Here is a 13,861-nt window from a genome sequence, read left to right on the forward strand (position 1 = left end):
GGGGGGGGGGGACTCATGACATTAGTATTTGTACTGTAATACCACATTAACTGTCTCCTGATATGTGTGTGTAATATGAGAGAATTTAGGCAGTGTTTCAGTTCACGCTAGCCACTGTACACATGCATTTCATGTAGGACATGCTGTGTCTCAATAGGTCATGTTTGAATGTGTTCGTCAGGTCTGTGTAATGATCCTCCTGACAGTCTTTCAGCATTCCAATCCTGTCTGATCCGCAGGCCAAGCGAGCATGGTTCCCTGCCATGTCATTACAGAGTCACTGTGCAGGTTTGTTTGTAGTTTGTTTCCTGTTTCTTTTGCCTTTTCTCTGCCTGTTTTTGTTTTTTTTAAATCGCAGCTCTGTTTCGATAGTTTATTAGTCCCTTGTGTATTTATTCTGTGTGCTCTCCCTCTTTCAGTTGTTAGGTCCTCTGCGTTTGTCGCTTGTTTTTCTGATTTCCCTACCTGTAGTCCTCGTGCCATATCAGTTGAGTTTTTGGCCGTGTTTCCTTTGTATAACCTTGCTTTTTGGAACCAGCTTTTTTCTTTTTCTTTTTTTTTTTTAAATGAAAGTTCCTCTTTTGTTCACTTTACATATCTGCCTGCTTTCCTGTATTTGGATCCTCTTTTTGTTGAACTGAATAGTAATTTATTTGCATCCTTGTATGTCCTTAAAGTTACAATCCTTTATTGCATGATGTCAAACTCCTTTTCAGGGGTTAAAACAAGCTCGGACGAGCCAACCTTCACAAAACCTTTTAATGGGAACTGCAGTGGATGAGACTAGGCCGCACTTAAAGCTATGTATGTGTATTTTAGAATTTAAAAAAAGTCATTATTGTTGTCATTTTCTTTACAAACTGCATTAGTTTGGTTGGTCCCTTTCTAAAAGATGACTATGAACAGCCAAACTGTTTACCTATTTATACAACGGCAAAACTTTGTATGAATGGGAAACGGGAGAGAAGTTATTGGTACACTACACGTTAAATCCTTGTTTTAGCCGTTATAACCATAAAGGTTCAGTGTGTAGGATTAGTGACATCTAATGGTGAGGTTGCAGATTGCAGCCAACTGTATACACTAGCTCAGGGGTTCTTAACCTTTTTGACCTCGGGGCCCAACTTTTCAAGTACAAAGTGTCCCGGGGCCCATTCAAATATTAACACTATTAGTTTAACTAATTGATCTCACTCTTGGTTTGATTTGTATTCAATAACTATATTGTTACCTTTTCAACTCCACCCCTATTTTGGAGCAAAACCTCCTAAAATGACATACCCAAATTAAAATGGCTGTAGCTTCTGAACCACTCTGACTATATGCGTCAAAAGTGTCAGAAAACCTGTAGGTCATAGAGAAACAGAGCAGTGGGCCTTTGGAGTCAGTAAAAATTGAAGATTTTTGTCCGCATAAAATAAAAAGGTATCTTTCAGTATAAATAACTGTCTGTGGCTGTATCTGTACAGGTAAATGACAGTATAGGGATGTAACTACACTATCAGTGAACACCTGCCTCACATTTGAAGAAGATTGGACAAAGTATGACCATTCTACAGTGTTTCTTCCATGAAGAGATCCAGGCGGAGCTCTAAAAGGATATTTGGAGACCCAAATGGACACATGGTAACCAAATGATATTCTGACACACTAAAGGTGTTTCTCCCTTTATATTTTGATATTATATTATTTTCCTTTTATTTTTAGCCTTTGCAAATTGCAAAAACTATGTATATATGGTCAAAGACGTGGTGTGTGAGTAGCGGACTTGCTCTGCGTAATGGCTGCGACCGAGCGCGCGATTGAGTATGCGGGTAGCTCAGTTAAGCAAGGTTATACGTTGGTTGACGGTTTATAGAAGTAGAAGATAAGGTTTGTACTATAAGTACTAGCGTTTTCTGAAGCCACTAGCTCCATGGTAACATCCGCTAGCACATTGTCGGGTCTGTAATGTGTCTTTTTCCGTCGAAATGCCGCAAGATCCGACTTGCAGCGGTTATGGCGACTTTGGACAGTGTGTGTTTGGGCTCCTTTTGTGAAAAATCCATAAGAAATGAAAGAAAATCGATGAGTTCTTTGCAAAGATGAGGATTTTGGGCATGCTGGGATACCAAACACGGACATGTTTTGTGACGTAGTTTGCGCAAGCAAGCCGTAGGAACGGAAGGGGAGGGGATCGAGGACGCCCTCGCGGAGTTGAACAGGCAAAACCCTTGTCAAATAAATGAGATGATACAATGTGATGATCACAAAGACATTCATTTATCATGTGTATGTAAACCTGCATACACAACAAGAAGCCCAACAGGCTTTCCCACGAGCGTTGGATGTTTCGTCGCCAGGTGTCGCTTTATTTTTGAAGGCTTCAGTGCTTCGTTTGATAGCATTAGCCCACATTCCACACACTGAGCCCTCGGATCTGCCTCGTTGCCTCCGTTCACAAAGCCGTACTTAAGAAAGTCAGGATTGTACTTGCGCACACATTTAGACTTTGGGGGAGGGGGGTGTATGGCACCACTGTCATCTTCATTTTTTCTTTATAAAAACTTATCCATAACTTTTGCCACAGGCTAGCGGCTAGCTGAGTGTCGTCTTCTGCTTATTGGAGCTTGTTAAACAACTGACTGATGCATTACCGCCACCAGGTGGTGGGAAGCTATATTGTAACTGAGCGTCTCATGGATAACAGTAATATCTCTGGTGTCTTCAATTGATAACCTATGCCCCGCGGCCCTCGCGGCCCACAGCTGCAAAACTGAAAGTTTTTTGCGGCCCTCTAGGTGGCGCTCGCGGCCCAATCGTGGGCCCATGGTTAAGAATCACTGCACTAGCTCACCCCTCCCCTGTTGGAGAATTATAGTAGCCTTCAGATAACGTAAAAACATACTACTGTAGAAATATTCTTATAATATACGATATTTTGAATATTGTAATGCATTTCTGCAAATAAACACCCCTAAATCTTACACACTGGTCGTTTAAGACAAACATGTTGACTGCATTTCTGACTATGAAGCATTTGTAAAGCTTTTTAAAAATATGTTTTAAAACCTGTATTCTTTACGTTGATGAAGACTATGAGGATTACCATACCCTGCGGCAAACCATCGGTCTGTTTGTCTTTGTTGTTTGTTCTTTAACTCTGACGATTCCCAGACAAGTTGAAACTTGAGCAATCCCCTGTAGCTCAACTACACCAGGTCAGCCACCTGGTTTTCAAAAGAAAGGTGGGCGTTAAATGTTACACCCAAAATATGAGCACCTTGCCTTTCATTAGAAGATAAACAACCAGAGAGCAAGTCTTAGATTTGAACTGAGGAAGTCCTATAAAGCACAGGGGCGTAGGATAGCCCTGGGCTAAGAATATGCAGCGTTAGAAGCCCAATACATGACTTGCAAATAAAACTGATTCTGAATCTGGAATAAAATCATTCCCCTGACTCTTTGACTGGAGTCATTTCACAATATTACAAACCCATACAAGATACACAAAACTACTACCAGCAGACACACAGTGACAAAGAGACACAACATGACGACAGAGACACAACACAACTACTAAAAGACACGAAATGACCACAAAGAGACAGAAAACAACTACAAAGAGATAAAAAACAACTACAAGGAGATACAAAACAACTACTAAGTGACACAAAATGACCACAAAGAGACAAAAAACAACCACAAAGAGGCACAACACAACTATAGAGAGACATCAAACAACTAGAAAGAAACACAAATTGATCACAAACAGACACAAATTGAGGACAAAAAGACACAAAACGACTATAAAGAGACACAAAATTACTGCAAAGAAATAGAAAACAACTACAAAGAGATACAAAACAACTATAGGGATACAACATGGCCACACAGAGACACAAAACAACTAAGAGACACACATTGACTATAAAAAGACACACACTTACTACAAAGAAACAACACAACTACAAAGAGACACAAATTGAAAACAAAGAGACACAACATGACTACAGAGACACAAAACTACTAAGAGAAACAACACAACTATAGAGAGACACAAAATGACCACGAAGAGACAGAAAACATCTACAAAGAAACAAACATACAAAAACATTTACAAACAGACAGAATGGACGTTTGGTGATGCATGGTATTTGAATACAACACGCTTTCTTTGTCATACATGCTGATCCTACTAATATCTAATGTGAGGTGGGTTTCTGTGCTCTTGTGCTGCCTGTATTCTTCTGGTACTTTAACTTAGTGTAAATACAGTCAGTTGTCACTGCTTCTACCTGTCATGTTAAAAAGGCCAACACCACTTGTTATATTCCTTAATTAGTCCAATAAACAGTTTAACCACTTACCTCCTGGACAGCAGCAGCAGACTTGACAGCTCACTTTCCGCCAACCTATCAGGTTTGCAGATATGAAAGTAATTAAAGGGTTATTCCACTAAACATAATCATGTTAGGTATGCATCTGCTCTCACGAAGTCCACAACCAGCAGGTTGAACTCTTCTTCTCTTAATTCAACTCCCAAATTGTGATCCTCTCCCTGTCAGACTTTGATCTGTTGCACCCTCTGGTGGTGGACGACTGCTACGACAACTTACTTCATGTTTTTTAATTCAATGGAAGACTTGGGACATGAATGTCCACTTTGTTATATTATCGAAAAGAGACACCTCGTCTTTTTCAGAAGACCTGTTGAGGGCCCCAGAGATAAAGTTCACTGCTGGGGCCCAGACTGACCTCCCCCACGTCCTGACCTCTGGTTAATAAACATGCTTGCTCCAAGTCCCCATCAATAAAAAAAAGCACTATTACTTTGTGTTGATTTTTCTTGTACAGAACTGTGTACATAATTGAGGAGTAAAGGTGAGTATCTCACCCCTACATGAATTCATAGAGCGCTATGGGACTCATCCAAGCTACAGAGAGACATATAAAGGGCGTCCTTTTGTTGGTGTAGCTCATATTCTTTCACTGCATGCTTACAGCACCATGCTTTTTAACAGATGTCAGTAAACCAACAGCTTGCACATCACATGCAACTCATATGAAGGAGGGCTCTATTGCAAAAATGATAAATAAGGCATGTTTATTATTATAACAAATCATATACGATCATTCTACACGCATACATCAGAACACCTGCATTAATATCTGAATGTAGAGAATGTAAAGAGTATTTTATATCAGACAAGTGAGGCTGCAGTCAGTTATGTAGATTGATGTTTATGAGGACTTAATCTCAGGCTGATTGGATGCATTATTAGATCACAGAGGTGAGACGTGACTGTGGACCGGGAAAACAAAATGGATTGCATCTCTGATTTATATTTAAGTGTTCTAAACATGTGTTATAAATATCAATTACACATTATAGCATAACTTCATGAGTTTTAAGTGAAGTGACAGCACTGTATGAGGTTATTAGCTATGAAACAAACGTAGGTCTTATGAACAGTATTTGATGGCTGTGAGTGAAGTGTGAGACCAAAGAAAAATTCACAATGATGACCAGAGACAAGTCTTTATTTTCCCTGAATTATAATAATAATCCATAAATTCTGCAGTTGTAAAGGTTAATAGGCTGTGTATAAATTGATTCAACGTTCATCTTCCTGGTGAATTAAAGACACAGCTGATACAATATTAACCACAAGTCAGAAACTCTGTTTTGGGCTGATTCATTATTAATGAAGGAATCCAGAAAAGGTTTGATTTGAGACCTCATGTTTCAGGAGTTCTCAGCCAAAACAGGTGTGTATTATAAAAGTCCTCATGGTGGTGCTCTCCCATCAAAAAACATTTGCTCTCTTGTTCATGGCCCAACTTTGCACCACGTGTCATTGAAGTGTGTTATGTTGTTTTTGAGATATCCTGGTAAACAACAGAAAGACAAACAAATAAACAGAACCAAATAGCCTTCACACTGTCTGTGAAATATACTATTGTCTTCATACAATGTGTTCAGTTTATGGGGAGCAGCTCTGTGTGTTGTGTTTGATTTGATTTGGTCTGATAAGAATATAAAATGATAAATTCAAGGCAACGCTTAGAAGTCTCTGATGACAAATGAATATAATAATTAAATACAGGCTGAATGAAGTTGGAAAGAAAAGAGACAAAAGAAGAAGCAGATTTGAAGGAGCTCGTTGTAACTATGTGAACGTTCTGCTGATTTTCACTCAGACAACATCGTTTTATTTTAGTGAAGAAACTTTCTAATTTAAATGTACTTCCTTAGTGAGACCATATTTAATAGATGTACACCTGCGATTTTATTCTAACGGACATTTGCCATTCTGTATTTGTCTTTAGTGAAGAAAATAAAATCCACATAAAACTCTGTTTAGACTTAAATTCAAACTGACTTGATATTTTATTTATCTTGTCTACATATTATTTAATGAGGTTTGGTAAAATAACGTTTGTGCAATGTGTATTTTTCTCGAGGGTTCAAAGCTACATTTCTTTCGAAAAAATCCACAAATAAATTGACGCAGTTAGGAGCACAAATAGCCCATGCTGGTACCAGTAACTTGTAAATAGAAATCTCTATTTAAGTTAGAATAATTATTTTTCATGACAAAAGTAGCTAAATCTATGATTAACTTTGAGGCGGAACGGCCCCGGTTCTGAAAATAAAAGTATAATGCCTCCAAACCACCGTCATGCAGTAGGCTATATTAGTATAAATGCTGCGAAATCATACTCACTAATAGAAGAAAGTTGAAAGTTGATTTAGCAACAGGTAAATCATTGAGACATGAAACATTATTAATAAAACCAGTTGAATCTCTAATGTATGCTGGTATATGGACATAAGGTAAAAACAGTCAATAAACTCTGACAGGGAAGTGAATTGGTCTGAGCTACAATGGGACGCTCTGGAGGATCGGACAGTGAATTGTGTAATTTACGCAACGTAAGTATTTAGGGCTTTGGTAATCCACCCTTTTTGTCTAAATTATTATCAATGAAATACCATTTTAATAGTTTTCTTAGTCTGTTCATTTGCTCGGACGGTTGTGCCAGCTGACATTTTGAGAGTTTGAGGTGCCGAAACGTAAAACAGTATAGTTTGAATGTAATTAAAATATATTGAAACTGAATAGGTTTTAATAGAATAAAATGATATATGTCATGAATTTATTAAATTATTTGAAAATATACTGGACTCATACTGGACCATACTGGACAAAAATATATAAAAACAAAATAATAATCATACCTCAGTTATGTTACCTTTAAAAAAAACTATTTCAATACATTAGCAAAGGGAACCACACATTTTAATTGTTTTACAGTTTTCTCATTTACTTTTCACAGTTTCTTTTTTCAAAGCAATAATCTGAAGAATTAGTGTTGTTCACAACTAATTAGAATTTCTGTTTTACAGAGCTGAAGGCTCAAAAAAACTGCTGACCAGAGAAATCCGTTGCCCGAGCCAAACTAAGGCACTGTTCTTATTTATCTTTCAGTCGCACTGCTACAGGATTAAACATCCAAAATCATTCATCAGAAATCTGTGAAGTTGTGAATTTTGGAAATGATTACATTTTTCTTTCTTCAATACATTTTCACTTTTGAACAGAGACATTTCCAGAGACGCAAAGCTCTGTGTCACTTGTGTGTGTTTTTCGTGTCACTGAGCACAGCTTTTAAACTAATGTATTTCAATTGAAAGTATCTTTATCGCCCGCACCATGTTTCTTTTTTGTCAGTCGGGATGACATTATGCAATAAAACAAACAATAGGTTTTGGCACAAAACCCCTTAGGTTTAGGAAAACCATCACAAACGCGGCACACGTCACAACATCGCTTTAGTTGAAAGTCCTATATTTTTTCATTTATTATATACAAAATTGTTTTAATGTTTTTTTGGGTTTTTTTAGTGCCTCCCGAAATGACCAGAAGAGAAGGGACGCACACCACACTCTGGTGTTTAGTCATACACTTTGTACAGCGAACCATTGAGATCTGTAATTTTCAGTACAAATACAGCACCAACCTGAACGTGCATGCTTTTAAACTATGTTTTAATTTTGTATATTTCTGTGTGTATGTAAATTATTGGCCCTATGGTCACATTGTGTTTTTTATGCTTGTAATTTCTGCCCTGTTAAGCACTTTGTGACTTTTGTCTGTGAAAAGCGCTTTATGAATAAATTTGACTTACTTACTTTTACTTACTCGGGATTGTTTCCTCAGCACACTGAATAATTACATCATCCAGCACCAATACGCCCTCGCTGCAGGAGCGCTGATCGTGGCCAAAGGTGCTTTCAATGCAACATTTCTTTGTGTGTCCACATGGTGGCGGTGGTGGCTAGAGGGAGAGATATTTGTAGCCTATATTTAATCAGGTGTAGTCTCATTCTGATCAAGAATTATTTTGCAAGTCACCTGAGTGCACCTTTCATTGGTCACGTTGTCAATGGCTGTTGAATTGTGCCTTCCTGACTAAAAGGTGTATTTATTATTGTGTCAATTGCATTATTATTTAGCCCAAAATATGTGCTTGTTAAACCATTTGATACTGTTTCCACAGGAAACAAACTTAGGGAAATTATCCTGTGTAGCTGATTTTTTATTAATTTATTTTTGCCGCCAAGAACCGCATCCTCTTTTTTTAAGCCAGGTGAAAGGTCAGGATAAGGCAGGAGGGATTTTCAATTTGCATAGGAATGAAATGGTGTTACAAGCACATATGTTATTTAAAGCCACTTTGGTTTAGTGTGATAGGCTCAAAGTTCTTTATAAAAACAGTGGAAATGCTATTCCCAGCTAATACAAAAATGATCACTCTTATGGTCATAAACGATACGATTTAAACCTGGAAGTGAAGATATCGTTGTTGGACAGCAATTTCCCTTGTAATTAATACACACATATATATATATATATATATATATATATATATATATATATATATGATATAATAATACTATATTATAGTATTATTATTTTCTTAAAATATATATATTTTTTCTTGTTTGCAATCATTTTATTGTGAAAGTTTATGCCGGAAGTCTTGCGGTTTATTTTGGTAGCACGGCGCCGTGAGCCTGGATTTGCTGAAGGTTTGGAACGTGAGGAAAGGAAAGCGAAACAGACTTCTAGCTTTGCTATACTGACTTCATTGCATCGACCGTGAGTAGGTTTTTAACGTACTGAGACAAATACGTCACAGTCTGGACGGCGAGAGGCAACACACGCACGTTAAATTACTTGATGTGGCTCACGTTAGCCACCGGGTGTGCACGGTGTGACAGAACGTTTTGAAACGCGGTGACACCATGATTCCAATTACACATTTTTACAGCCTCCTGTAGAGTCTGATAGTGTGCCTCGTAGGCCAGGTTCCATTCAAAAAATCTGCTCATTTACGATAGTTTAGATCATGGCAACGTTGCAATCATTGTCAACATATTTACCTCATCGTACGAGACCTCTCTTTATTTCGGCAGATACATAACCCTTTATGTAACACATTCATAAGTAGTAGATATTTCTCCTTCATGCTCACTCTGTAGTTCTGAAATAGAATCAGTGTTGCAGGCTGTACCGGCTGCTACAATGAATTTAGTCAGATTAGTCTTTGTTAGTGTTGTATCTGATGTATCTGTGCTGATAACAGATTAATGACCAATGATTATTAATGATTGTATGAGACTTAATTGTCTGCTAAGAAATCATGTTCCCAATTTCAGACTCATTTCAGTTGATGTGGACATTTATTTGCATCCCTTAACAATCTCTTCAGGAAGACAGAGTCAAGGTTGTGTTTTGTCAGCTGGTTATATTTTATTATAATTAACTTGATCTGTTTTTGTATGCTGTGCCAGTACCAACTTTCAGCACCTGACCCTTTTCCATACTTAAAAATGACATGCACTGCCCACTCTGTCCCCTCTCTGGTGTGTCCTACGACGAACTCTGCTTCCACATCAGCTCGGCGCACCCAGAGAAGCAGCGCGGAGCGCAGCATCCGGCCCGCTTCGCATCCACTTCGGGCCGCTCGGCCGGAATGGGGAGCAAAAAGCCCCAAACGCCTCAGTCCTGCCTGGCCGGGGACGGCTGCGACGCAGCACCCACCGGTGCCTCTCGTGTCACCAGAGACTCCGTGCGGCCTAAACCGAATAGTACACCAGGAAGCGGAGGTTCATCCACTGGGGAAGCTGCACCCGTCACTTCGACTTTGACAGCATGGAGCCCTAAAACAAGACAGGAGTCTGTCAGGCGCTGTGTTGAGGACAAAGATGGGCTTAAAGCCAAGCACAGTGAAGCCAAACAGAAGCGACGGTCTTCACCGGGAGAAGGTGATTGAACTATTTCAAACTTTAATTCAAACTTTAAAGTCACCATTGACTTGAATTGTCCTGTATCTGTTACAGAGAAGCTGTTCTCCTGCCCCATGTGCGCACTGGTCTGCAGCAGCTGTTTCATCCTGCAGGAGCATGTGGAGTTACATCTGCAGGAGCAGCACGCAGCTGAAGGTAACTGTGTCACCTAGAGTCGCGTCTTTGCTGCCATGTCTGGAACATTTCCTTTTCGGTCACTCTGTCACCTATTGTTATCGCCACATAATGAATCTGAAGGATCTGGGCAAATTTCTCAAGGGGTCACAGATACCTACCCCGTCAGGGGTGTTGATACAGGGGCCTCGGGATGAGGGGGCCCATAGAGAGAGCAGGCCTTCCAATAACGAAAAGGCCCTTGGGAGCAATGGTTGGCATTACAGAAATGTAACTGAATAGAATTTACATATCATGGCAATTTTCTATATTATCCTACTGAAAAACGAAAACCCATCTTCGTCATGGTTTTAAGTAAAAACATGTTGTTGTTTTTTTAAATGTGTATGTCGACGTTGTCCAATATCAAGTCTCTGTTTGGCTAGTTTAGACTCACAAGCTGAGCACATCAAGCCAGCAGGGCGAGCAGTTATGAAATAGCATAACCCAGTCAGCAAACATTAAGGTAGAGAGAAGGGTTCATTGTTTCTCAACACAAAGACACCCTGAGCCACATACTTGTACACCATGTACCTTTTATTCATGACTGTTTCTTTGTTCAGGTTCAACACTGGAGGCGTGTCCACTTTCACCGTCAGCCAGCAGCCTCTCAGGTGTGTCTCCTCTTGACTTTGTTTTTAGCTCGCTGGGCACAGTATTTTGTTGTTATGGTAATATGAAGAAAGGGAAAGAAAGATCTCGCCATCCAACCGAGGTGTTTGTATCTTCACCTGTATAAGAAAAACACAACATCGCTGCCTGAAAGCTGTCGTCAACTCGCCGATGACGCAATGGTTTTGGCGATCTGTCTGTCCGACATAACGTGGTTGGATGGGTTTCCGTGACTTTTTTGCACAGACATTCTCGGTCCCGAGAGGATTAATCCGACTGGCTTTGGTGATCCAATGACATTTCCTCTTGCGCCACTTTTGTGGCTGACGGATTGCCTCTTGCATGGCTGTAGACTGTCTAGTCTTCAGCTCTGACCTCCTAACCACGGATCACTTGAGTAAATTCAGTATTTCTAATATAAAGTAATGATGATGCTGGGTTTCTTTAATTTTATTATACTATATTGATCCCGTTAAGGGGGAAATTTGTCTCTGCATAGAGATCCCATCCCTACATATAGGGAGCAGTGGGCTGCCAATGACAGGCAGCCCGGGGAGCTGTTAGGGGTTCAGTGTCTTGTCAGGGACACTTTGACATGTGACACGTCCCAGTCAAGGATCAAACCGTTGACCTTGTGGTTACCAGACAACCCTCTTAACCCAGTGAGCCATGGTCGCCCCCCGGTCGTTTGTGTATTTTCCTAACTTAAGAAAGTAATGCTCAACAACCACTGTACTGTTTGAGTATTGTGTCTTTTTTAATATAGTTTTTTATTTATTTATTTTTTAAATAAAAGGATTTATGGGTCCCAACAAGACTGCATGATCCTGGAGCATTTTACTTCTTGATTTAAATAATAACAATAATAGCCTGCATTTCTATTTTTTATTTTTTTTTTAAACAAATAACACAGTAGCAGTGTTTTTTCTGGCAATAAAAGAGCGAACTGAGTCAATAGGAGGTTTTCTTTAGGAGGCATCCATAGATTAGCATCATAGTTTACGGATCCCAGCTAGATGAGTGTTCCAAAGGGTTTGGGCTGCCACAATGTACATTGCTCTTTTATAATAAGCCTTTACCCACGAATCCCAACTATAACCCACATGAGACCCACTTAGATTTGTTGGTCGTCTTTTAGGAACGCTTAGTGACACAAACAAACAGCGGGCAGCACTATTAATAACTGATATCCACGCTGACAGTGATGAGTCAGTCATCTGAATTGGTGAACTGTGCACATTTCTCTCATTCGCCAGAAGAAATATCAATTAGACAGAAAAGGGAATGAGTCTTATGAATGAAACAGACGACGGAATCAACAGATAATTCAGGTTCTGATTCAGTGTTGCGTGAACACAACACAAATATTGAAGCAACTCCTTCATTCTACATCAGTTAGGTTTCACGGTGCTTCAGTGATCTTAGTAACTGTACGGTAGAATTGCAGAAACATGAATGGTTAATACTGTGTCTATTTGTCTCTTGTAAGGTGTTTAAACACAAATGTTTCCAGTGGAATTTCCCTCTAATGGATGACACAAACTGGACCAGAGAAAGGACCATTAACCTACATGTATCAGTGGTCAACCCTCATAGGAAACATGTTTAAAACCTACATGGGGTTTCTGTTTTGTAGGAGAGAAGAGATTCGAGTGCCCTATGTGCTCTGTCGTCTGCAGTGACAGCATCTCTCTGCAGGAACACGTGGAACTGCATTTAGACCACGGAGCTGCTGGGAACTCTGCAGGTGGGCATATGTTCCTACCCCCCCGTGCTGCATGAGTCACTCAGGTCCCTCTGTTAAACTCCAACTCATATAAATGTCATATCTTTCTATGCCTTTGGTTCACGTGTGCGTCCGCAGGGAGCCCCGGCTCTGACCTGAAGCTGGCCAGACAGCTCCAGCAGCAGGAGGAGGAGCAGAGGAGGAGGCTGGAGGAGGACCAGCAGGAGAGAGAAGAGTTCAAGAAGCTGCAGGTCTGGATTCTACGCGAGAGCACACTCGCTGTGCAGACCGTTTAGACAGTGATGTTGTTGGATTTCCAATAAGTTAGCATTCATTCGAGGGTTTCATAAGTACATATAACTACAAATCCCTCCTTTACTGTTAACCCCGTAGGGTTGTCTGTGTGTCACTTTTAGGGCTAACCCAACTGATAAGATTATAATATGCAATACCATATTTGAGTATTGCGATAGCGATATTATTTGCGATAATAAAGTGTTAAATTGCTAAAACACAACTTTTTGCTTGTTGAATTTAAACAAATTTTGTTGAACAAACTGAACATTGAACTGAACACAAAAGGCACCAAAAAAAAAAACGATCGTTACATTGCAGTTTTCTACTCATTGTGTCTTTAAACCAACAAAAAAAAAAATCGGAGTGAAATGTCGTTTGCAGTCTTATGTTGTGGAGCCCTACTCCATCCTCATAGTCATGGTTTTATTTTAGTGTGCTGGAGCAAAATCAACAGAGAATATGTTGCTGTCCAAATACTCCCAGCTGACATCCAACCCAATAGTAAAAATATATATAGATATATATATATATATATGTATGTATGTATGTATGTATGTGTATATATGTATGTATATATGTATGTATATATATGTATATATGTATGTATATATATATATATATGTATGTATGTATGTATGTATGTATGTATGTATGTATGTATGTATGTATATATATATATATATATGTATGTATGTATATATATGTATATATAT

At 39.3% G+C, this 13,861-nt stretch overlaps 1 protein-coding gene across 2 annotated transcripts in view; it reads left to right on the forward strand.

The window, feature by feature from the left end:
• Positions 1-9,063: 9,063 nt before the first annotated feature.
• The window catches only part of zufsp (zinc finger containing ubiquitin peptidase 1), a 35,441-nt gene continuing 30,643 nt past the window's right edge, over positions 9,064-13,861 (forward strand). The window contains exons 1-6 of one of the 2 annotated variants that reach the window (XM_031868597.1): positions 9,065-9,149; positions 9,951-10,318; positions 10,394-10,495; positions 11,077-11,127; positions 12,762-12,872; positions 12,990-13,102. In XM_031868597.1, the coding sequence (XP_031724457.1) occupies positions 10,027-10,318; positions 10,394-10,495; positions 11,077-11,127; positions 12,762-12,872; positions 12,990-13,102 (669 nt within the window). In that variant the 5' untranslated portion in view covers positions 9,065-9,149; positions 9,951-10,026. Of the gene's footprint in view, positions 10,319-10,393; positions 10,496-11,076; positions 11,128-12,761; positions 12,873-12,989; positions 13,103-13,861 lie in introns of both variants that reach the window. The other variant, XM_031868596.1, reaches the window with a different exon arrangement.

The sequence above is a fragment of the Anarrhichthys ocellatus genome, unplaced genomic scaffold (assembly GCF_004355925.1).
Source record: "Anarrhichthys ocellatus isolate YVR2014 unplaced genomic scaffold, GSC_Weel_1.0 scaffold43, whole genome shotgun sequence".
Taxonomy (NCBI): domain Eukaryota; kingdom Metazoa; phylum Chordata; class Actinopteri; order Perciformes; family Anarhichadidae; genus Anarrhichthys; species Anarrhichthys ocellatus.